Source organism: Streptopelia decaocto, assembly GCF_964273445.1.
Source record: "Streptopelia decaocto genome assembly, chromosome: 12".
NCBI lineage: Eukaryota > Metazoa > Chordata > Aves > Columbiformes > Columbidae > Streptopelia > Streptopelia decaocto.
The window spans coordinates 11397241-11422286 of NC_138667.1; the positions used below are offsets into that span (position 1 = coordinate 11397241).

At 46.6% G+C, this 25046-nt stretch overlaps 1 protein-coding gene across 1 annotated transcript in view; it reads left to right on the forward strand.

The window, feature by feature from the left end:
• The window catches only part of PDLIM4 (PDZ and LIM domain 4), a 51421-nt gene that overhangs the window by 17229 nt on the left and 9146 nt on the right, over positions 1 to 25046 (forward strand). Inside the window, exons 3-4 of the mRNA XM_082063676.1 lie at positions 9565 to 9649; positions 23174 to 23352. Of these exons, the coding sequence (XP_081919802.1) occupies positions 9565 to 9649; positions 23174 to 23352 (264 nt within the window). The remainder of the gene's footprint in view (positions 1 to 9564; positions 9650 to 23173; positions 23353 to 25046) is intronic.

Genomic DNA, 25046 nt, shown 5'->3' on the forward strand with positions numbered 1-25046 from the left:
CAGCTTTGTTGGTTCCTCATGGTTCATCAGACAGTGGTATCTGAACTGCCTGGCTGAAGCAGAATCCCCTGAGCTCAGCTTCAGCATTAGGAAAGAAAGAGAGAAAGAAAACTTAATGCAAGTAGAATTTCCAAGAGCCAAGGAGAATGGTTGTTTTGCTTTCCGTTAGGAGCAGTTTTAGGGGGACTGGATGGTTTTCTACCCAGACAGGGGCTGTACCCAGGGCAGGACAAGGGTTCCCTTGCTGGCTGTCCACAGGCTGTTGGAGCTCTTTGGAAGAGGTGCAAGTCCTTGTGTTGTGACAGAAGGTATGGTGAGCTACCACCTGCTGAGGTGTTTTGGGAGCAGAACAGCTTTGTCAGGGGTTATATTAAAGTTTTGCTGAAAACAACTTTCACCTGCAGCATGGCAGCATTTTCTTCTTGTGTATGAGGACTTCTACTGCATGAACTTATGGGCTGAATTCCCACTTTTACACCCCATTTTAACCAGTGGTATCGATTGGCATCTGTTTGTTGGCTGAGATCAGACCCTTGAGTACTCCTCTTCCACGAGAGGCACACACATAGTGTGTGCACAGCCTTCTGCTGATGTCAGCCTGGTCCCCATGGTTGTGGTGCTTGGATCTTGGTGGTGGTAGCTGCTATGTTAGTGGTATCTCTGTGAAAGTGCATCTTCTCTCCTAAGAGGTGACTGCTTGCACAGGGCAGGCGTTGTGTCAAACTGGTACAGCTCCTCTCCATCACCAGAGGAGTGGATAGAAGTCTTGTAGCAGTGCAAGTATGTGCCTTGGTGCGGGGTTAGGGGTGATCTGTCTGTTTAGCTTGTCTGAGATGCAGAAATGTTCCTTCACAACCTCATGGTGGTCTGGAAGCTGCTGTGTGGAAGACTTTTGGCAGCAGGAGGGTCTGTGGCTTCAGGTTGGGTTTGCCCAACTACATTTCTAAACATGGATGGTTTTAACTGGGACACCTTGCAGCATGCTCAGAGGAGATTCTCTAAAGAAGGTGTTGCTGGTGATGACCTGCAGCCTTGCAGTGGTGTGGTGTTTGTGGATGAGGTGGCTTGGGCTTTGCTAGGCAAGAGAATTGTATTAGTTTTGACAGGCCTTAAAGTCTTCATGTATACAGATTTGAAAGGCTCTCATGCCTTGTAGTCAGACAAAAATAAATGTTCAGGCTTCTGCAAGATGGGAACGGACAGGAGCTGGTGACAGTGCAGAACCGTTTGGTGTGGGGTGGCTCATCTCAGGGAGGAGATCGTGCTGTTGGGTTGGTTAGGTGGCTCCCCTGAGAGCAGCCACACCTCGGCCGTGCCTGGAGAAGTTTGTGGGGTGGCCTCTCTTGATAGGAAAAACTGAATAGTTTATTTTTTCTACAGTAAGGAAAGCAGCTCCAGTAATGCTTTATTAGGTCTATTTTTAGTTTGGCCCAAGGCAAGCTCTCAGTGACATGGCTCTTGGATTTATCTCCTGTTTCCTGAATGACCTGTTGGATCCAGAGGACTCTGCCCAGCCATTAGTCATCACTGGAAGTGTGTCCTGTGCTACCTCCTCAGGATGAGCGGATCCCTGCTCCAGGACCTGCTTCCCAGAGAGTGAAGGGGACCTGGTGCTGGTGACAGAACAGTGTCCTGGGGCAGTAACGGGGATTTTGTTGGTTTGGGTCTGTGTCCAGCAACTGCTGTTTGGAATAGTTGCAGGTTACTGCCCTGGACTCTGCTATTGGACTGAGCTCCAGGAAAGCCCCACATGCAGAGATGTGGATTAGCATCTTCTCCCTTGGTCAGAAGGATGCTCTTCAAGCAGGATCCTCTCTGTATGCTGCCTTCAACAAAATACAGTATGCAAATCAACACAAGGAGGTGGTTTTTTTTGAAGTAAGAGCATTTGTCTGAAATATATTTGAAATAATGAGCTTGTTTATTGTAGGTCTTTTGTGAAGACACAAAATCTGATGTTAATACTGTCTTACCAAAGGAGGCTCCCTGCAGCTGGGCACATGGGCATGAGTCTGGCAGCCAAGAGCTTTCAGCCCTCTGGGCTTCTTCTGTCCCGTGCCCTTTCTCCATGAACCCTTGGCATTGTGTGTTACTGTGATACAGAACAAGATTGTTTTTTGTTTTCAGACCATGGTCAGTAAATGCCCTTTGACTAGAAAGTTCAGTAGAAAAGTCAGAATAGGGGAAGAACGGGTGGAGAGTTACTGTGTGGTCTGTCAGAGTGTCCTGAGGACCATGTGGCCCATCCGGGTTTCAGAGGAGTCGGTGATGCAGAGAGCGAATTGACTTCGGGAGGAGACGCTGATCATCCTATTTATCAAATTTGCTCAATTAAGACATTTGGATACACCAGAAACAAGTAAAGAGCCAGGAGGACTGACCATTTGTGGGTAGAATAAACAGTGTGTAAAACTTTCCCGTGCAGGCAATATCTCTCCCTGGTACTTGAGAGGAAACGACTGAAGCTAGTGGGATTTCTGCTGTGACACAAACTTTGGCCACAGCCAGGCGTGACCGTGTGGCTGGACTGCAAATAGATTGGCACGTCTATGGTTAGCACAGTCTGTCATTAGGAACGTCACACTAGGTTTGACGTTTTTTCTCTTAGCTGGCTGCGTGGCAGGACTTGGAAGGAGAAAAACGGAGCGTTTCCAAACACTGTAATGGAAAGCAGCACCCAGAGCACTCCTCCCCAGCTGGAGGGCTGTGCCAGCTGGTGGGAAGTGCATCTGCTGTGGCTTCACTCGCTGGGGGAGCTCTGGGGGAGCCAGGGCTGTGTCAGCGGCACCAGGACCTCTGGAGGAGTGAAGTTTTTAAGGCAGCAGAAAGATCTGCAGTGCAAGCAGCATGGCTGTGTTGGCAGAAAGGAACCGCATCGTTTCCTAGTGTATCTGGCACGGTTGCTTGACAGCTCCTGGGAAACTGGAAGAGTGTGTGTTTTCTCTTTGGGGGACGCTCCAGTTTCTCTGGGCTGGTCTGAGTCCTGTGGGAAGCAGGGCTGGGCGTGCAGCTCAATAGATGGGTCTGCTGGTTGGCAAAGAACGGCAGGGCTCAGGGCAGCTCTGCGGCTGCTCTGTCACAAAATTCTTGGAAGGCTGAGGTAGGCAGTGTCCGGAGGGCATCAGCAGTAAAACAATGGCATGGTGAGAAGCTGGCTCCAAACAGCAGTCACCTTGAATAGAAAAGCTGTTGTGTTTTCTAATAGTAGCAAAGGATCCAGCAACGCAAACCAAAATAATGGCAGGCTTGATAAATCACATCTGGATTTTCTATAGTGATGGATGTTCATGTGAACGAGTACTCATGCACTAAAATCAGTATTATTTTTTTCAATTAACCCGTTCTTACCCTGGAAGGCAGTCAGCATCCAGGCAAGTGCATGGAGCAAGTCTGTGGTCCAGAGCTGACCAGCTTGGCAATGTAGCTTGTCCTGTTCTTGCTTACATATTAGTGCATATTTTCTGATCTCTTCTGAAGGCAGCCTTCCCAGCTCCTCTGAGGACGAATATCTCTTGGGGTTGTGCTGCAGCCCGGGTTATTAGGGAAGATATGTTACTTCAAATCGGGTCATGCCTCAAATAAAAGCTGCCATAAAATTGTCTTAGAGTTGTGCCTTGCTAAAACCATCCCTTGAGAAGACAGCTGAGCACCCAGAGGACCTCTGGCACTGGACAGGAGATGTTGTGGCATAATAGATGCTGTTCCTGTTGATGCACACAGCTGGAAGGTCCTTGGCAGCACTGTCCAGATGTGCCTGCCTGTGCCTGAGGGGGAAGCGAGCCCGAGAGGTTTTTCTGAAGCTGTAGTCTGCCAGCTGGGAGTACAGAGGGTTGAGCTGCATCCTTCCTGGAGGGGCAGGCTCCAAGCCCACACTGGGAAAACTGCTGGGAAGGGGATGTTGCAGCTTCTCGAGTGTGGTGGGGCTGCACCCCTCCTGTACCCTGCAGCCCTGGTGCTGGCTGTGAGGTTGCCCTTGCTCTCAGGCTGTACTAACATTTCTTTTTTCTAAAAATCTCTACTCTGTCCTTTACCAAGGAGTCTAGGTACTCTTGGGCAGATCTCTTTTCTTCGCACCCCATCCTTTAATGCTTTTCTTGACTACACCCTGTCCCTCCTGAAGTTAATGGGAATTTTGTCCCTGGGTTTGCTGGGTCACATTTTGCCCTGAGATGTGCAGGGCTGTTCCTGGGCAGCAATACCATGAAAAGCAAATCAGCACAGTAGCCTTTCTGTTCTGAAATGGAGCAGCCAAAAATCCTCATCAGCTCATGAAAGAAGTCAGTTTATGTAACCAATGCTCATGTGGGTACTGATGTAATGTATGAGGAATTACCTGGGCATCCCTGTAACAAGGGGTGGCTGTTCAGGTTGTAGTTAATGGTTCTGAAATGTGAGGCCAGGAGTTCAAGTGGTTTAGTAAAGCTGGAGCAGTGCCAGGTACCTGGGCTGGGGGGGAGGCGGTGAAGACGCTGATGAGGATTTAGTGGGACTGTTTGGGATGCTCTGATGATGAATCAGGCAGCCTCTTCCCAGCTGTTGAATTGCAAGCCAAGGTAGCACAGGGGCTGCTTTGCCTGGCATCTGAAAGGGAGGGTACGAGCAGGTACGTGGCAGCTGGTTGGAGAAAATCCCGGGTGTTAAACAGCCCTGTGAATTATTACTCACAGAAATCTGGTATGGAGCTCTTGATACTTAGCCACGAAATGTATGCACTTGACTGGCAGCCAAGGATTTCAGAGTTTTAAACAATGTAAATGTATGGATAAGGATGATCACATGGTAAAACTTGTTCTTTTTTTCTCACTGAAGTCGTCTTTTAAGTTACACAAATGAAGAGATTCCTTATCAGGCAGAGATTCCTTATCCTGGCTCCTCTACCCTGGGAGTAACACGTTCATATTCCTGTGACGTGCAGGGAGGAATTCATGTATGTTGCAAGACTTTTGACAAAAAAAAATAATAATTTTGATGCTGTTCTTCCCATTCCAATTACAGCTTTTGGTAATAACACTGGAGCTGTTTGTGCATGGGGCTGGGTGGGTTCTGGAAAAGTGGCAGCATCTACCTGGCCCCAGGCACAGCCAAGGACCCCAAAGGTAGTTGTGTTGTATTTATTTCCCTACTGTAGTGGCAAAGCATAGTCCTCAAAGGTTCAGCTTTGATTCCTTCTATCTAAAGTAAATCGTGGAAGCAGTTTCTTCCCCCTCTGTCCAGTCTGTGTGCTGCAGGAATGGCGCTTCTGGGCCCTCACCCATGTGGGGAAGGTATTTCAGAGATAACTTCTTTTTAAATAGCTGCTGTGGAAACCCCTGCCCAGCTCTGGAGGCTGGTTTTGCTCTATGTGACCCCTCTGCTGAGCAAAGACAAGGGGTTGAGAAAGAAGCAAACCAGCATGTGTGGGCCAGGAAAACCCAAATTCCTTCACAGGTGACAATGGGGTGCAGTGTTCTTGCAGTGTGGGTCAGATTTGCTCTAATTTGCCTGAGACTGAGTGACCAAGCACAAGTGCAAGGCTGCAGTGGGGTTTGCAGCTGCAAGCTGTGCCCTGCTGTGGGATGGAGAACCGAACCGCTTCCCTGGGGATGAGCAGCCTGCAGAGAGCTCACGTGGATTGATGCACTGTCACAGTTGTGCTGAGTCTGCTTGGAGAGCGCGAGTGTGAAGATTTTCTGTTTATTCCTGCCCTCAGTACAGAGATGGAGTTTCTATGGGAGAAAGCCCAGTAATGAGTCTGCTGGACGTGTAGCCCCAAAAGTCCCTGGAACCTCATGTAGTTGATGTTCTTCCGAGCCCCTGTCCCACCTCCCCCAGCTCACAGAGGTTCTGTCAGGGCCCGTTTGCTGCGAGCAGCAGAGGCACGCTGCTGGGAGATGGGAAGGATGACAATGTCTGATGTTCTCAAGTTTCCAGTAACAGTACAACTGAAAAAGTGAATCACAGCTTCCCCTCCAGAGCTCCTCAAGGACTAATAGAGAGGAAAACCGGCAGCTTTCCAGAGCCTCGATACACAGCAGTGGTTTCAGCTGAGAGGAATGAAGCAGGAGAAATCCCACAGCTTCTCCTTTGTGTACCCTGGCTGAGCTGGGTCCATCGGGTGCTCAGCAGAGCTCAGCTCCTCCTCTCAAAGCCTTGGCCACCTTGCACGGCATGTGACAGCCCTACATCGGGCTGCAGGGATGGATCCAACACCTTATGGTGATCGCAGCAAGGTTCACAATCCTCGGTAATCAGAAGCATCAGCTGCTTCTAGGCTGAGTTCAGCTCCTAGAAGGTTGATGGCCATATCGGGGATAAAAAACAATTGTGATTGTAGTGATGTACCATCGTGGGAGGTGAACAGTGTTCAGGAGATGGGCAGGGACCTGGAGTCACATCCCCCAGAAGGGACTATACAATTGGGGTGCAATGCAGCCATAGGGTTGTTTGAGAGGTTTGTGTCACTGTTGCCCATCCACACCCATGTGGCTGCACCACTGCAGGTGGTGGCATCCCTGGTCCAGGCTGGCACTCTCCCAAATGCTAAATGTTAGTTTATAACAGGATGGAGAAATTAGAAATTCAGTAAGTCCCAGGAATTCTTGCAATTTAAAAGCAGCTCTACAAATGTAGAGAGCAAGACTTGCAGATCATTACCAGGTGAAAAAACATTTTGGTAAAGTATGTGAGCATATGCAAGTAATCTTTTGAGAATGATGTCGAGACTTTTAGAAAACAAATGGTGGGATAAAAGTGTCTGCAACTTTTTTTTTTATTTATGTCTTGTTAATGGGTCCTTTTCCCATGAAGCCTGTGTTGAAGGCCTAGCACTAACCCAGGTCAAGTTATTTTTCTTAGGCTTGTCCTATCAGCCGTTAAAATAATGTTGTTAGTGCTGGGTAATGATTTCCACGTAGCTGACTTTAATCCCCTACAACACATCTGAAAACACTTTTCCCATCCCTGAGCCGTAAATTAAACCACTCGGAACATTTGAGTGAGATGCCTGATCTCTTGCCTGTTATGATAGAAAAGTGTGATTAGCTTTTGCTGTTGTCTAAACACAAAGCTCTGACTGTTGGAAGCCCGAACCTGCTGCCAGGGTGGCTTAGGGTGGCCATGGTGACCCTGAGGTCCCCCTGTCCTGGTGGGGGTTGCTGGGGACATGTGAATGGGGGTGAGCTCAGAACTGCCCATGGCATCTCACTTTCAGTCAGTCACCTCTGAATTATTTTAGATTACCTCATATTCTGATGTTCCTGTGGAAAAGAGGGAGTTTCTTTGTGTAAGCATAAGTGCTCATCAAACATAAAACTTCCATTTCTTGAGGCTGGTGTTTCTCCCAATCCCTTATACTTTTTCAGGCAGCCTTTAAAAATGCCAAATAGAACCTGAATTGTGCCATATAGGCTTAATTTCAGACTGTTTTGAGGGGAAGCTGTGGCTGATGTCAGTGTGACTTGGTTCAGGCCGCTGCTGAAAGCTGTGTGAGGCTGTTTTCCTTGTATCAAGAATTTTTGGTTGCTCTGAAGAGCTGATGGTAAAACCTTAAGTTTAATCATTAAAAGCACTAACTATGAAGGGGCCTTCTACATGCAAACCAAAGTCTGGCCATCTTTTAAGTGTGAAGTCAACTATAATTTTTGGAAAACACAGGTTTAGCTGCTTTGTGTGGGGAACTGGGAAACTCCAACTAGAAAACACTGGCAGTACTGGTGACCCAATGCTATAGCTTCCTGCAGAGCAAATTTACTGCTGTCACTCCTCTGCAATCAGAATCACTTTCTGAATCTCAGTTCTTATTTACTGGCAAACTGAAGCCTTCAGGGATCCTATGAGCCATGTTTGGCATGTGGGCCCCAGAGCAATGAGGGATGTTGTAACAGCCCCTTCGCAGTGGCAGCGTGAGCACACATTGGTTCAATGCAGGGGGAAAAGCATGGAAATTATCATTATGATCTCTGCCAATGTAATTAGGAGTTTTCATTGTTATGGGCCTCCAGATGAAATTCTCAATGTGGAAGCAATATACACAGCACTGGATTGTGGCAAAAAGAGAGCTGGGATTGCTAGGAATGCTGCTGTTCCTGGGAAGGCTGGCTTCCTTTATCCCACCAAAAAAAAAATTAGACTGGCTTAAAAAGAAGGGTCCCAGCCTAAAAACTAAAATTATTATGATAACAATAATAAATTAGAACAAGACATCTAGCTATGAGAGAGCAAGTTCTTCCCTGTTGAAGATGCTGATGGTAGTACTGAGTAGTGGTTTGGAAGAAAAGAGCTTAAATACTCTGGGGATGGATCCGAGGTTAAAGCCTGTGGGAGTTTTTGCTTTGATGGGTTTTAGATCAGACCCTAAATTTTGAAAGGGAGGTTTGTATGCTGACTGGTTTAGATGCAAAATACCAAAGGTAAAAATTCACCTCAAGGATTCCTGGGTTAAAACTATGCTCCTGGTTTTTCAAACTTGGACTTTGAAGATAATTAAACCAAAGCTGAATGCGGTATGTGGCAAGGGCCATAGTCCAGTGAAGGATGCGTGTCTATGGCCATAGTGAGTGATCTATGCCTGCCAGAGCAAGACCTATTTTTATTAAGTGGTACATATGCAGATTGGGATGATAAACAGAACAGCATGCATTTGAAAACTTTATCTTGTACTTCATGCAGTTTCCATCTCCCAACTCAACCTCTCAGAATCCACAAGGATCCTCACTGGACCTTGCCCAGGCCCCTGCAGCTCCCACTGTCCCAAGCATTGGAGAGGACACCCTGGAGATCACATCCCAGCTGTGTCCCCAGGTGCCTTCCTGGGGAAAAAGTGATCAGGCACATGGAAAATCCTTGGAGAGTGGCAGCCTCCTGCTCTGGCTTGGCAGGACTGAAGATGCATTCATTAATGGAAACTGTATTTTTAGGGCTTTTTCTATCTGGCACCTGTTGAAAGGGTCAAGATGATCCATACAGGGCTGTGTAAGCATTCTCCCCAAAAGGCATTTATATAATTCCTACTGTGGTCTAGCATATAGGTCTGCCAGGGAATACACACACACACACAAACACACACATATATATATATATACATACGTGTATGCACATACTTATATACACATGCACATAATCCAAATGCATTTCAGGACTTGGAACCAGAATAAAGGGGCAAAGCCAGGGATATGCAAAACAAGAACCACCCCAGGTCTGTCTCCTGATTTCTTGAACTGAAATAATTTTGTATCTTAAACTCCATCTAAGTTGGAACCTGTAGCTCATGAATGGTTTTGAGCTTCATGGTTTTAATAGCATGGAACTGGCATTTTCTCTATTTACCCTTGTACTATTTTTGAGGATAATTTTAGACAAATGCATTTATATATTCATTCCCCTGCAGGCCTGCGTACTATGTTATATATGTTTGGGGTTTTGCTGGTAGTGTGTTTTGGTTTCTTTTGTTCGTTTGTTTTTGAGAAGTTTGTTTGTCATGTTCTGTTTGGGGTTCTTTGTGTGTGTTTGGTGGGTGGTGGTTTTTTTTTGTTTGTTTGTTTTTTTTGTAAGCCATTTAAGTTGAATTTACTTAATTTCCCATTGCAGAACTGATGGGAAGACCTGGTCACCCCCTGTTCTGGAAGATGGCAAAGCTCAAGCGTACCGGATCAACATAGAGCCGGACCCACAGGTACGGCAGCAGCCCTGCGCACAGGCTGGTCTCCTCTCTGGAATCTGGACAGCCCTCTGCTCTGCCTGCGGTCCTTCCAGAGCTTGGGTTTCTGTGTGTGGTTTTTAAAGCATTATGTTTGTTAGACTTTTCTGTGCAGGTCTTGCTGTGCTTTCCTTGAGTTGGTAAAGCTCCTGTGGTGAACGAGATCCCTGAACTGAGCTGGCATAAACCCAGCTCTGTAATTGCCTTACACCCACGTTAGGCTTTGTTGAATCAGCTCACAGGTGGCACAAGGAGGCTGGGCAGTGGTGCGGGGGGGTAGTACCCAGCATGGGACCCCCATCAAGGCTGGTGACCAGCCTGGCGCTCAGCATCATTTAATGGAGTTATTGGAGCCTTCCTGAGGATGCTGCCTGATTCCAGCACAGCACACCCAGGGTCTGTTTGTACCTGGGGCAGCGGGTAGAGCAGCTACAGAACAGCAGCGCCGGCAAACCCACCCTGGTATTGCACTTGAGCAACTCACGGGTCTGCTCGTCTTTCCTGTGCTGATTGACAGGGTAGTGTGATCTGTGTGCTTAGGCTTTGAGTTCTGGCCATGTTTGATTCATTAATCAATTACAGCAATCTTTTTCGACAGATATTTCTTCTTAATAGACTTTGATGTGCCCAAAACCCTATGAATAATATTAAATAAGGACCAAATGTGCAGCAGTTCTGCTGCCAGATACAACATTTCTGAGGTTTAGTGCAGATTGGATTTGAATCTGGCTATTAATATATGTTACATATGGATCCTTTTAAAAATTAGACAGTTACATAGAATATAATGAGGGAGTAGAGATGGATTTTCCCAAATCCGGACCTACACTGAAAATGTCTAAATCTGGAGTACTCAGTGGGTAAAGCAGCTATGTTTGTGGTGAGGCACCGAGAGAGGCGTATGAACAAGAACATGCAGGTATAGACAACAGGTTCCTGCTCTTGCACTCTTTTTCGATGGTTGTATCTCTGTGTTGTCTTGCTTAATGTTTTTTTTGGTCTCCCAGAGAGGAGATGGAGGTACCATGCACACATTAGGGGATTCCAGCTGTGGGTGCACCCCAGATGTGGGTGTACCCTCCTCAGACTGTGCCTTGAGCATGGGTCATGCTGACAGTGTGGGACGTGTGCTAGTAGCTGTCCTAACCCCTGCGTTTTGCAGATGTCCTCTGACTTGTGTGACACTGAGGGTGATGGGCAGCACCCACGGGTGCAGACCCTTGCAGCAGGCGTCCTGTCCCCGGGAGCCATGGCTGGAGGCCCCTATGGAGTGATGCCATATGACCCAGGGCTGTCCTAGGCTGGATTCATTCATCCCCCCGGAGCAAAAGCATTTATTAGATTGTGAGAAAGAAAAGACTTATTGTAAAGTAATAGCTTGGCTCAAAATGTGCAACCTTTAGGTGCACTTCCTCGCATCTGGAAGAAAGCAATCTTCTTGGAAACACAAGGAAAAAAAATCTGCTGGAATTCTGCCCTTGAATCACAAAAAGAGGTTTGGGGTTGTCCTTGAAAAGGGTTTTGAAAGTTTTACCCCAAGTGGCCTTTCCAGTAATGTGGAGCACATGTCTTTCTTTCCTCCAGGTTTTACTCTATCAACTTTTCAATCATCCTGGGCAAAGATGTCTTGAAATTCTTTTGACTTGTGACTGCAGTTATTCTCGCTGGGGGCCCCTTCCCCAAAACACATGAGCATAAGCAGAATGATTAAATCCCTGTGATTTCTAGGAAAGTATGTACCCTACGATCATATTTTAGTGTATTATTTGGGTGCGATCTTTATCTTGAAGGCAGTGAGGCTTGCAGCTATCTTTTTGCAAGGGAACTCGCAAGGTACAGAGTGGCTGCTGAGCTCTTCTCATTCTAAATCTGTTGTGGCTTGACAGTTGTGCCATGTGGAAAAACCCTACTCAGAGATGGAGAACATAATCAATTGTCCTTATTAAAACTTTGATTAATGCCGTGACTGGAGGGAATAGCTGCACTTACAGCTGAAGAAGCTGGAAGGGGAGAGAGCTGATTGTTCACAATTAGCAGAAATGACACTGAACAGGATGCCAGTGAGTCACCTTCATGAAATAATGCATTTATAAAAAAAAAGAAGCAGGCTTTAGTTATCAGTTACTTACACTGCACTGGTTTGTCATTAACAGCAAGGCTGTATAGAGGAGGACACAAATTGCGGTGTCCCCAGCCACTACTCCATGGCCAATGAGGAGAGCGGGAGCCCTGATACTTCAGTTTCTGGAAATCCTACTGTCTTTGGCTTTTTGTAGCGTGAGCTCGCTAGACAAAATATCACCATGTGGTACTAATAAAAGGAGAGGATGTTTGTTTTCATGACCATTCCCATACTGCCAGAACTGGCAGCTTTCTGGCCTTGGGGGGGCTGGAAATGTGGGCTTCTGGCCGTGGGGCAAAGCCCCGTCTGTGCTAATTGACAATAGGTCGAGTGTCTGGGTGTGAAAATAATTGCAGCAGAAATTTAATTGGCAGTGTGAAGCCAAAGCTGGAATAGGATAGGATGTAAGTCCTCCTAAACCTGGACACTTGGCTAAAATAAGCTAGATGGGGTGAAAGGCTAGGTTTCCTCTGCTGCCCGGAGAGGGAGAGGCACTTCCCACAGTTGGTCATCAGCCTTGTCCGAGTGGGCATGGCATCCCAGTGCCACCAGCTGGCAGAGCGGCTCCTGGGTGGCATGGGGGTGGTGGGGCAGTGGTCCCAGTCCCCATGCTCTGATCCTCTTGTGCTGTGCCCTATCAGCTGGGGTTTTTCCAGCCCAAATCTTCGACTGAGGCCTCAGGTGTGAGTTGGAGCTGCTGGTGTTCCAGCCCTGGGGACAGCAGTGCTGTCCTGCAGTGGAGCAGTGGAGTGGGGAGGAGGTTTGGTGCTAACTTGTCCCTTAGCACCAATTTTAACAGTGTTAAAAAGGTCTTACATACTATCCTTTTTTTTTTTTTTTTTTGTCTTAGATTATCATTACCTTTTTTTATTAAGGAGGAAGGGCTCCTTGTTTGATTAGTTGGCTCTGAGGATTGTTTGAAGTTCTTACTGGGTTGATGCTGTGCAGGAAACCTCCATACACATATTTGCAAAAGCAGATGACTGAGGCCATACTTACTTCTGTGAACCGGGGGGTAAAGCCTTCTAGCTGGAGAGGTGGAATTTCCTTTCCCAAGGTGATGGACCTTCCTTCCTCCTGGGTCGGTGCGGTGGGACGGACCACGGCTGCTCCTGGGAGAGCTCTTGCTGGGATCCCCAGCCCCGCCGTCCCACCAGCCCTCACATGGGCATCGCCTGGTGCTGCTGGGGCGGCAGGACGGGGAAAATGTCTGCCTGGTGCTTTTGGGAAAACAAAGGGTGAGATAATGCCCTGGCACAGGACCCGACTCCGTCGCGTGGGAACTCCCAGCGTGTTGTTTGAGCGCTGATTTAATAGCCGAAACATGCCGAATCCTGATGGCTGCTGTAAGCGGCATCAGCTTCGAACTGCGGGTACTCAGGCAGCATTTCACACTCAAATATCAGGGGCTTATACACCATTGAAATCTGCTGATCTGATTTACTGGGTGAAGAGGTTACACGCAAGTTGGTGTGTGCTTCTGTTTATTTTTTCTCTTGTGATGTAGTATTGAGTCATTTGAAAGCAAAGGAATTTTCTCAGTCACACTGTAACATGTCAAACTGTAGCTGTAACCTTTTATGTGAAATCTTCTACATATCTCTTCTTTAAATGAGCAGCTTTATTAAGTGAACTTCAATAATCCTGGTATATGAAAGAGGCAAAAACCAAGCTTAGGACAAAGGGGAAAAAAATGGAAATGGAAGCTTCAAAATAGTATTTTCTTCCATGTAGGTAACTTGAATAGTTTGTTCTCATTGATGGGGAAGGAGCTAAACTGAAATAATGTGGGTTGATGCTGGGTGCGGGAGGATGCTGGCTGCCCGGGGCTGACCATCCGCCAGTGCAGCAGGGGAGGGGAATGGGGTGAGGGTAGGGAGCGGATCCCGAAACTCTCTTTGGTGCGGGGGGAGCCTGGGCCGGCCGGGCCGCAGCAGCTGCCTCCCATGCCCTGGAACAGCGCGTTCCTGCTGCCGGGGCTGGGGTGTCCCACGGGCACTGCCAGGGCTTGTTTGTTCGCAGCAAATCCCGAGACTTGTTTTTGACTCAAACTGAGCGTATCTTCTCTAATAACAAGTAAAAGCTAAAGGCTGTAGTATTCCAGAATTTAAAAAAAATATTATCCTATTGCTTTTGCTTCTATTTTTGTGTGTCTTACCCTAGCTCTTACAGAAAGAGATGTTTGGATAAGCCATGCTGATGAAGTAGGCACCTTCTGGTTTTAACCATGTAATATTTCTGCATTCTGAAGCTTAGCTTGTTGCCAATGATGCTTCTTTTTTTCTCAGCTGCTGGTAGTGATCATAGAAAGAAAATCAGGAATTGTGATACGATAACACCTGAAAATGCAACAATCCTCAAACTGGGAGTGGAGGAGAGAGACAGGAAGCAGAAAAATATTAAATTAGGACACTGCCTGTTAGTGTTAAGCTCCTTAGGTTTGTTCTCTAAGCCAAACACCAAATGGTGAGAAAAGTGATTCAATGGTAGTGTTAAATCAAGTGTGCAGATGGCAATGAAATAGGAACAGCAGCATCTTCTCTAAGAGGAGGGAGCAGACAGGAGGCCAGATGGATACTTGTTATGCTGGGGTTTTTTCCTCTGTAGTGGACATTATTTCCTATCAGAGGGGAGGCTGGTTGACACACACAGTAGCCCATACCCTGTGGGAGCAGCTTGAGGTCGAGCACTGGCGGGAGCATCCGCTGAGCAATGCTCTTCTGGGCTGTAGCTCTCTGCTCCAGGGCTGGCAAGATGATCCTGAACCCTAGGAAACAGAGAAAATCCTTTCTAGAGTCTAGACTGTTGCTGAGCTTGGCTATGGCTTGATAATCATCTGGCAAGAGGGTGCTGCTGCTGCTGGAGGGTGGAGGAAATTTCGAGGCTCTTTCACCTTTGTTATCCATGGTTATTGTATTGCAAAAATACCTTGAGATTACACTGATGCTTATTTTCTGTTAATGCTCATTAGGTTTTCCTGTATGGATGGAAGTTAAATACTACATATAGAAATTATTTTATTCTTAGGCTTCTTCACATACTCTAATTTCTTCTAAAATTATTTATCATGAGTATTGGTTCTGTGCACATGTGGAGCTGGCTGAGGTAGCTTTAGGACTATGAGAGCTGGAGACACTTGCACCTCGCCTGAGCCTTCACACGAGTCTGTGATGTTACTGCAGTGCGGTAGTTGCTCCCACGTCCATGTGTATTTACATTGCCTGTGCAGAAGGGCTTTGTCTGCAGAGCTTTGTCCGAAGGTGTTTAAAAAACACAGCCAGTGTATCCTGTGCCCTCCTGTCTGGCAGAGCATATGATCCCCAGCTATCTTGTGGGGGTTTTTTTAATGAAAGTGTTAATAAAATCAATACATTTGTACAAAGCCCTCCTATGTTTGCTTGTTAAACACCCCCTTGATATTAAAAACATGCCCTCTGCACTGGAGCAGGCAAGATAAATGGAAACACATTTTAATCATTCTTGCTGGTCTTGGGTAACTTTTTTCCATTGCTGTGGATTTTTTAAGAGGCTGCTGGGGAGCCAGGTAGCTTAAAGGATCAAGTTGTGGCATTGCAGCTGCAGTCCCGCTGGAGCTTTTTGATTCACAGGAGGGCTGTGGCTTCTCCCAGGGTGAAGCTGTTCCCGAGCTGCTGGAGGGTCTGGTGGCCCTCGCTGGTGGCCATCAGCATGACCACGTTGAGGTGGAAAAGTGTTTGCTCCATGAGAAAGGTCTATGTAGCTTATTTCTAATTGGGAGAGGTTGTCCCTGGGTTGGATGTATGCTGTCCTTGTGCTATACAGTATCTAGTGAAGAACATGTGCAAATATGGAGCTGGAATATTTTCCTAGCTTACCCTAAAACCACTTGTTTTTTTAATAATACCTCATTTTACATCACAGAGCTGCTTCTCGTGACAGCACTCCTTCAGAAAGAGATGCGTGTCTTCTTTATGGAAATTAGGAAATTCCCAACCATCATTTACAAGTGGTTTAGAAACTTTCCCATCTGTGGAAATACGTTTTGGATGACTCTTGTCAAGGCTGCTATAACTGTCAAAAGTGACATGTCATTAAAGCTCACAGGAAATGTTCAGCTTTTGCTTCTCTGGTGCTGTCATTCCTGATCCAGCAGCTCTGCCGTGCCCAGGGCCAGGGCAGTGGGTGCTTTTGGTCAAGCCCCAGCTCCTGGAGTCATGTGTTTATGGAATTGCTCCTGAAAAACAAAGCCAGGCTGCTGTATGGAAAGGTCGGTGTGTTTTACCTGTGGAAGTAACATTTTGTGGTTGGAAATGACGGAAGGTGATGCGGCTGATCTCCGCCTGCTCCCTGCCGCAACAGCAACTGAATAGATGGAGACTTTCCTATAATGCTTTTGCTACAGGTTGCAGGGGTTTCAGCAGAAATTGCAGCATGTAATACAGAAATAAGAGCTTTAAAATGAGCCTGACTGCTGGGTCCAACGCCACAAAGCTGAGCAAACCTTAGCAGTGCTTGCAGGGGCTGTATCTCTGCCCACCATGAGACGATCCACGGGTGTTTCTCAGCGTGCCCAAGACCTGGCATGAGGCCGTGGGGCTCATTTTGAGTGTCTTTCCCTCCTCAAAAGAACATCATTTGCTGTGCACTAATGGCAGTGCCTTGTCTGGGTACAGACTGTCCCGGGGACGTGGGCGCGCTGGGGCTCAGCCAGGCTCCAGCTTGAGTCGTGTTTCACATGAATGTTGTCTGCTGCCTTTTAACTAAAAGACCATCTGATTTTAAAGGTTTGGTCTCTTACTATAGAAAGATCTGAAAAATGAATTTGGTGTTTAGCTGATGACTGCGGAAGGAGTGTAGTAAGAAGAACATGATGGATAAAGTTTTTCTTCAGACCATGTCATACACCGAAAGAGGAACTTGGCAGAATATTGAAAGTCAGTCTCATAAAATTACCCAGACGCTCTGTTCATCCAGCTTCAGCAAACTGCCTCTGACCTTTTTACTTATCTGTTAATCTTCTGAGCTGAGCTAAGTAGTGCGATTGTACTTAGTAGGGCTTTTTAAAGTTAGATTGAAGCTTGCTTGGTCTGTGAAACGACCATCTCAACAGGACATCTGAACTGTGCTCATAGGGAAATGTGTGTAGCTTTTAAAACTGTCCCTTTTTCCCCCCCTTTGACATAAGGGCTCTCCATGGGACTTTTTTCGAGACAGTGAGCTGGAGAATCAATCCCGCTCCTGCAGACACCAGCCACAGTGTAAATCTGTTACTTGCATTCAAATGAAAACAGTGCTGTCCATCCTGTACAGCTCCTCTGTGGGGTAATAATAGGATTTCAATTTCTGGGACTTTTGAACCACTTTATCAGAGACAAAGCAGCAGCTTTGCTGTTGAAAAGCTGTGGGGGAGAGGAAGAGATTGCTGTATTGCGGTTGTCTTTTGTGCAGAGGCTGAATTTCAGTATTGGGAGTGTTGGGATGTGCTAGGAAATGTCTTGGTGTCGGGATATGCTAGGATATGACTTCAGGCTTAATTGCTTGTGACATTTGCATAAAAGGGGACTTGCAGCAGTGAAGGCAGTAAGATTTTACCGCCGAAAGCCCTCTGCCAGGAGAGGTCAGAAACAGGTCATCCAAGTCCCACTGTACCCCTTGGGTCAGAAGAACAGGCAGCCACAGGCAGGAACTGCACCTTGGCTTTAAAAGCAAAGGAAGAGAGTGGATCTGAAGTACATCAAACAGAAAACTGCCCTTGGCTGAGCCAAGCTGTTAATGACCTTCAGCTCTGTTTAAATCTGATGCAGCATGTGTTTATAACCAAGAGCAGGACTGGCTCCCCTGGGCTTAGGAAAATAAACATCTCGCTGGTGATGCCCGTGTGGCTGGTCCTGGCCCTGCAGATCTTCCCCTGCTGCACAAGTGGGCTCCAGGGTGGATTTGGGGCTCAGAGGGGTGATTTTGGGGGGTGATTTTGAAGGGGTGTTCAGTTCTGTGCTGGGGGGGCTGCTCCTGGGGAGGATTTCTCAGATGTGTCAAAGCTGCCATTGCTCAATGCCCTTCCAAATCAGGTGCTCACGTGGAGGCTGTAGGACCCAACGTTGACCTCTCAAATTAACAATCTTTAGTTTTAATCTTTGATAGTCTGGAAAACGAGACTATTTTTGTTTGAACTTCTGGCCTTTTAAGGGTGTCATATGAAACACTGAAGTGAATGAACTTTAAATACTTTGGATCAGTACACGGAGTCTGATGTTCTCTAAAGCTGTGTCTAAAACCTGTGGTCTCTAGAGGTAAAACTTATATTTTAAAAAGGGAAGGACAAATAGGGCATTTTGCAAAATGTCAAAAGAATATATATTTTTTTTTCCTTAAGACTGGGAGAACTTGAGGCAGCAAAAAAGTCAAACTTTAGGAAAGTAAGGTTGGATGTATTTTACCAAAGTGTATCAGGATACAAATGTGAGTTTCCAAAAGTCTGAAGAAACTGTCTGGTATAGCACATTCTCTGAGTGTGAAGGGCAGTTTAACTCCTGCAGCTCTGTAAAACACAGCTCCGAAGAACGTGGCTGAACTCAGCCAGTACCAGGAGCAGTTGTGGCTGTGAGCACGGGTGACTTCGGCTTGCCAAAGGGCAGGCTTAGGTTTAAATCCATGAGTTAAACTCTTTCCAGCTTTGGATCCCAATATTATTCCTGTTAAGCAGACGGCTGAAAGTGTGTGCTCGTCTTGATGTACTTTAAAAATCTGAAGGGATTAATGCTTTTTGTTGACTCTACAGAAGATGGTTTCAAAGTATGAGCAACTCTCTCCAAAAGAGACAGGGACTGAGACTGATTTTTAAACCTTTCAAAAATTCCCAGTTGGCCCCATGTTTTCCTACTTATGGGAACCCTTATTTCAGCAGTGATTAGCTTGACAGAAGTTTTTTATTTTTGAGTCTGCTGTCCGATTACAGGTTTGAACTAAAAATCCTGAGGGATGGAAGTGCCTCAGTTCAGCCGCTCCAGCAGAGCTGGGGCACAGCTGCAATCAGTGGGCAAAGCCCATCTGTCCATCTGTTATCTGCAGTGCGTGTTGGCTCTGCGTGGTGAAGCCACAGAGTATATTTGTATTTCTGCTGAAATCTTCAGCTTCCTCCTTTTAATGCTCCCCTATATATTTCCTGAAATTGGAAACGATATGTCCTGTGAAAAGCATTTGAGCTTCATTACTTTGCTGATTTGTGCACATTGCTTGGCTGGCTGTGTCTGGTGTCCCACTGTAGCTAAATGAAATACTTTCAGCTGATATAGGGGAAAATATTTGCGAATAAGCAGTCATGAAACAGAGGGAATTGCTGGAAATTGAATAAGTGCTTGTAGAATAAGGAAGAAAAAAAAGCTGACCTTATTTCTGGCTCTTTGAGGAATTCCCAGGATTAAATATAAGCAACCTATTCTTCAGCATCTTTCCCTTAAATATAAAAGAATTTTTTCTCATTTTGTGCTCTTGATGCTGCGTTGTATGATAGGGACAAGAGCCAGGCCTCCAAAAATGAGTTTAATTCTTTTTTTTTTTTTCCTCCTATCTTAAGTGATGAAGAACAACATGCTTGAGACTACAGCTCAGTGCAAGCAAAGCTGACGGCATCTAGCTCTTGATGTCCAAGGCTCAGCAGAAAGAGTTGCAGTAGCTTAGGTGCAACTTCTTACACTGAGGGTGGTGAGAGCCTGGCCCAGGTTGCCCAGAGAGGTGGTGGATGCCCCATCCCTGGAGACATCCCAGGCCAGGCTGGATGGGGCTCTGAGCAACCTGAGCTGGTGGAGATGTCCCTGCTTTGAAGGTCCCTTCCAACCCAAACTATTCTGTGATTCTAGTAGCCAACCCAGGGTGTCTCGTTGGTGCTTTTAGCCCTGTGGCAGCGTGGGGTGAAGTTCTGCTCCTGCCACAGCCCCGTGTGCCCGGCTGCCCCAGCTTCCTGTGACTCCCGCCAAGAGAAACACTCCCATATGCTGTGTCGTGTTTTCCTTCTGCTGGAAATAGTTCCTTGGGACAGGAGTACTGTATCTGTAAGGGCAGCCCTTACCTGTGCTTGATAAGGCGCAGGCTGTGCTCATGCAAAGCTGATAAATGCCTCTGGAGGAGGAGGAGATGTTTTGACATGGGGTAGCCAAGGCAGGTGCTTGCTACAGCACCTTTTTTTTCTTGTTGTGGCTCAGTCTCCTCCAAATAATCCCTTTTCCTCTGCTCATCCCTTTCCCTGGTGGGTAAGGGACAGGCTGGGGGTCTCCAGCAAGGTGGTGACCAGAGCAGGTCACCCTGGCCATGGGTGCTCACTGTACATCTTGCTGCATCACTACTGCTGCTGCATGCAAAACCACCCCAAAACCCACCTGCTCTCAGGCACTGGGACTTCAGCCATCCAAACCACTCCTTTTGAGCTCTTCCTTGTGTTTATCTGCTGTAGGACAGCTGTGTGAATTGTGTTTGCCGGGAGTGGGAAGGCCTGGGCTCCAGCAGCTCCAAATGCTGTGTGTCAGGAGGTTGGTTACACTTGGTAATTGATGGTCCTAGAAGGCAAGCGTGAGAAAACAAACTCCAAGTTTCTGTTTTGTAGGCTAAAAGAATTCTCCTTGGTGAAACTTTGCAGGCTAGCTTTTAGGAAGGGTTTGCAAACCCTCTTAAATTAAGAGAGGCCATAAAAAGCAGGAAAAAAAGCCAGCAGAGAAAAGCAAATTAGGTCCCGAAGGGGGAATTTTTTTTCTGTACTTGAGTTTGAGAACTGGAAAGAAATCCATCTGGTTCTAGGTTTCTGAGAACGAGTGCATGAGTGTTTTGCACAATGTGAAGCCTTGAAGAGGTCTCACAGGAAAACTCTGAAACAGCCTTTGAGATGAAAGGAGCCTGAGCTCGGTGCTGTGAACAGCTTTTGTTGTGCAACAGGAAAGTTGTGTAGCACAGAAACTGAGGGTGACAAGGAAGGCAAAGCCTGGTGTGGTCTCAGAAGTATTTGTGTTTCCCACAAAGCTGTTGGCTGCCCCTAACACGAAACCACCAAAGCCTGCAAAGAACTTGGTGAAAAAGGCTGAGGGACATCCATTGCTTTGTCTCCATTATCTTGGTCCTGGTAGGTGTCGGGATAGCTGAAGCTGAAGTCGGGTAGGTGTTTGTCAGGAGGAGCCAAGTGTTCCCTGTGGATGTGGCTGGATCACCTGTGGCTTTATAACACGGCTGAGCTGCCACTACCACAAGCATCCTCCCCCCACGGGGACAGGCTGCTGGTGGCAGCCGGGGCCACCAAGCAGCTTGGGAGGGCTCTGAAACATCACATTTCCAGCACTGGGCTCTCCTGCCTTTGGGAGAGTGCCCAAGCAATAAGTTTTAGCTTTATAGCAACATTTGCTTTTGATGTACAAATTGCTGAGCTTAACAGGGACAAATGGCCAAGGATTTCCAAGCTGCCTTGGATCAAAGCAAGTCCAGGGAGATTCTGGTCACAAGGATCCTGCCCTGTGAGGCTCCAGGCGCTGCTTCCCTTGGACCGAGCGTGCATCTGGGCCCTGATGTACAGATAATTAATGATAATGGCTTTTCAAAAGCATAACTCTGTAGCTTGCAATGGCCTGCCAGCCAGCAATGGGCCATTGCTTTTTTTCCCTGAGATGTTTATGATCCTTCTTTTCCTTTCTGTGTCATGGTTGAAAGTGTTTTCTTTATTTCCCTTGAAATAATAATGTAAATCTGGGAACTGGACACCCATAGCCCAGTTGTAATATATCTATTTTTTTCTTTTAAGAATATGAAAAGGGGAACACTTAATTATTCCTGGCAGCAAAATTCCTTTTTTAATAGATAATTTGAAGTTATTATGTTGGAAGCAGCTTTCCCCACATGTGTGTGGAGGGAGCAGAACTGAGAGGGCCCGGGCTGGCTGTCGGGGTTTTGAGGCAGTGGATGTGCCAGCAGCTTGCTGGAGCCGGCAGTTTTTCAGGTGATGGCAGGAAAAAACCTCAAAGGCACTATCTCGGAGTTCTTAATTAAGCCCAGTTTTTATCAATGGGAGTCTTGCCTTAGGAAGAACTGAACGACTGGACTTTTTCAAGGTTTTTTTCTAGCAGGATCTGGTTCTTATTTCTCTTAGCTGTTCATTTTTACAAGGCTTGGGAGCACCAGTGTTTTCTGCTATGCACCAGTGATAGACATTTGTTTCCAATTAGTATTTATTGGATTATTTTAGTCAGAAGTAAGCTTTGTTAGAGCCCTGCAGTATGTGCTTTGCTATCTGTTCATGGGACGGTGTTTTCTTTTCCTGCTTGGTTCTGCATCAGTCTACTGAAAAACTGGTGCAAGGCAGCACTGCTGGGGATCTGCCCTGAAACAGATTAAACCAGATTAAAGAGATTACCACCTCTTATACAAGCATCTATTTCTTCCATCAGTACAGATGTCTTTCTTACTCTCACGGCTGGAAATAGCCGGTGTGTATCCTTAGGCTGTGTCTGTCTTTCTCCTGCTTTTCCCAAGAGCTGGAATTAGCCCCTCTCTGGGGAAGGGGCTGCTGGTTGCTCCCCAGGCTCTGTTAGCAGGTAAAACCTGGTTCAAGTGACTTGTGGCAAGATTAGCAGTAGGTACTGTTGGATTTATGGGTGTGTGTGGAGCTGACTAACAAAGCTTTGGAAAAACAAGTGGGTAATGTTTTACGTAGCTAAAATAATATGGAAAACTTGCGTTTTAATGGCGTCTGAGTTCCTGACTTGAAGTCATATGAAAAAAGATTTCCATAGTTTGCCTTGGGATTTAAAAAGCAAATGAAAACATGGCTACTAAGCTAAACCCTTGACCATTGTGTTTTTCACACTGTAAATGACTGATCTTATTTTGGGATAAAACCTCCCTAAACGGACACAGATCTTTGTGGATGAGGGTAGCTGCAGGTGAGTGAGAGTACCAGGACTGGCCCCTTGGCTTCAGGTCTTGCTCAACCTGCATGTGTGGCTGCAGAGCTTGGGTTTTATCGTCTTTCGCTAATGTAAATCAGAGCGATTGCCCCAAAGTCAGGAGAGCGATAAGTGCTCTTGGGGTGATGTAACGCGAAACAGGCCCGCAGCCTTTTTTTTGCGGAAATAACAAATATGCTTTTACAGGAGAATAAATGCAGAATACTTGGCAGTGGCTCACTGTGGAGAAACAGGCAAGTTCATTTGGTTGGAGATGAAGGAAAGCTGCACAGATTCAGCAAGATTTAACTGCAGGTCGAGGCTGAGTTTTCCTTTTCCCATTGCATTATCTCCATTTTCCACAGCACATATAAAACATTATTACTGCAAACTGCTTGTCCCAACACAGTCTCTCCATGTGTATTGTACTAAGAACTATAAATCACAGGTGTTTTTTTTTTTTTTTACTGCTTTTTCTTCCAGGACAATGGGCCTGCCCAGAGCAGGAGGTCAATGCCCCATGGGGCTGGCGGCAGTCCCGTGGACAGCAAGCAGATGTTGAACATGCAGCACCATCACCCGACCCGGCTCTACCCCAACAGCGGCTCCGAGGCGGCTCTGCCAGGCCAGCTGAGTGGCCTCCACATCTCCCCTGCCCAGAGGTAGGACCAGAGCAAGGCTTCTGCTCCACATCCCCCTTGGTTTTCAGGGGTCTGTGTGTTGCTGTGGTGCTCCCAGAGCTTCAGAGATGCTCCAGATATGTGCACACACACACACACACTTTTTTTTTTTAAATAAGAAAGGCACAGAGGTTTGAGATGCTGAATTCTGAAGAAAATGTCCTTATGTATGTATGCAGAAACTGCAACACTGAATTTAAGCTCATGATGCTGAAGGTATGTTCAGCCATTTATCTCAGAGATGGGTGAAGGTGCTGAGTAGATTAGCAGCATCAGATTCAGTCCCAAGGGTGGGATTAATGCCACGGAGTGTCACAGAGGTTAGTGTCCTGGTTTTTCCAAGTATATATTCAAGGCAGGCTGGAGGGTTTTGCCCTCCTAGGAGTGGGGATTGCACCGCCACAGACCCAGGAGCAATCACTCGGTCTGGGAGCTGGAGGTATCCACAGAGAAAATTAACCCTGGTAAACTGGGATGTTTATAAATGTACGGTCTGCTCAATGCAGCTGTCTGGAAGGCTGGGAAATAAATAATGCTCAGAGGAAAGAAAAAGCTTTTGTGTAGCCAAGAATGGCTTGGGTGGATAACTCGGACTTTGAGACAGGCCAGGTTGTGGACTGCAATGCTATCGCATGGTTTACGCTGCTGCTGATTTATGCTTTTCCAGACTGGCAAAATATTTTGCAAGAAAGTAATGTCTGTAGCAAATACAAAGAATGAAGGGAGTCTCTTTTCAGCTTGGGAGCTCTGTGCCTGCACAAATTTGTATTTCAGTGCTGCTGCGAGCCAGCTCATTCCCTGTGCTGTTCCAGGAAAGTTAATGAAGTTGGAAAGAAGAGAACCACACTAAAAACACAGAGAGCGAAATCTGATGTTATCGGCGTGTGAGCCAAAAGCCAGGAGATCAGCTGGGGTGTTTGAGTAGAATTGGGTCAGAAGTGCATTCTCTTTGAATTTGTGCTTGATTAGGCTGGACTCATCAAAACCTGCCCCTTTTCACTGAAAATGTGTGAGTGGGTGCAGGAGAGGGCTGTGGCAGGGCAGATGGGCACAGGTGGCACACAAGGAGGGTTTGGGCTGGCCAGGAGTCATGGGGATGGGACCTTGGCAGCAGCACTTCGGCCACTCGTCTTGAGAGGCTGGAGCTACTGGAGAAGCTGGCAGGTCCCTCCCAGAAAATGAAGCTGCTTTTTTTTTTTTTTATATTCGAAAGTGAATTTTGTTTGGGTTGGTGGTGTTTTGGGTTTTTTGGGTGGGTTTTTTTTTTTTGAAAGTTTTTTTGTTTGTTTGTGTTTTTAAGTGGGCATGAATATAATGCTAGTGGAGAAAATGAGTTGGATGATGGCTAAGTATGTTAAGCTGTCTGATGGGGTTTGGGGCTCTTGCTGTTTTTATTGGTTTTATGATGACCTTGATGACATTCTCCTTAAAAAGGAACAGGAGTCCCTTCCCAAGGAACTGCACTGTGGGGCCTCAGCAAAGCCCAACAGCACAAATTCATCTCTGCTTAGCAGGACACTTAAACATGCACCCGAAATATTTTTTTATTCCAAACTACGCTTTTCATTTTTGGACATATCAAATGAGCTGGAATGATGGTTTAAATGACTGTTTGTTGTTTGGCATATCCCAGTCGTGCCACATACAGACAAGGAGCAGCCCCGGGGCTGGATGCT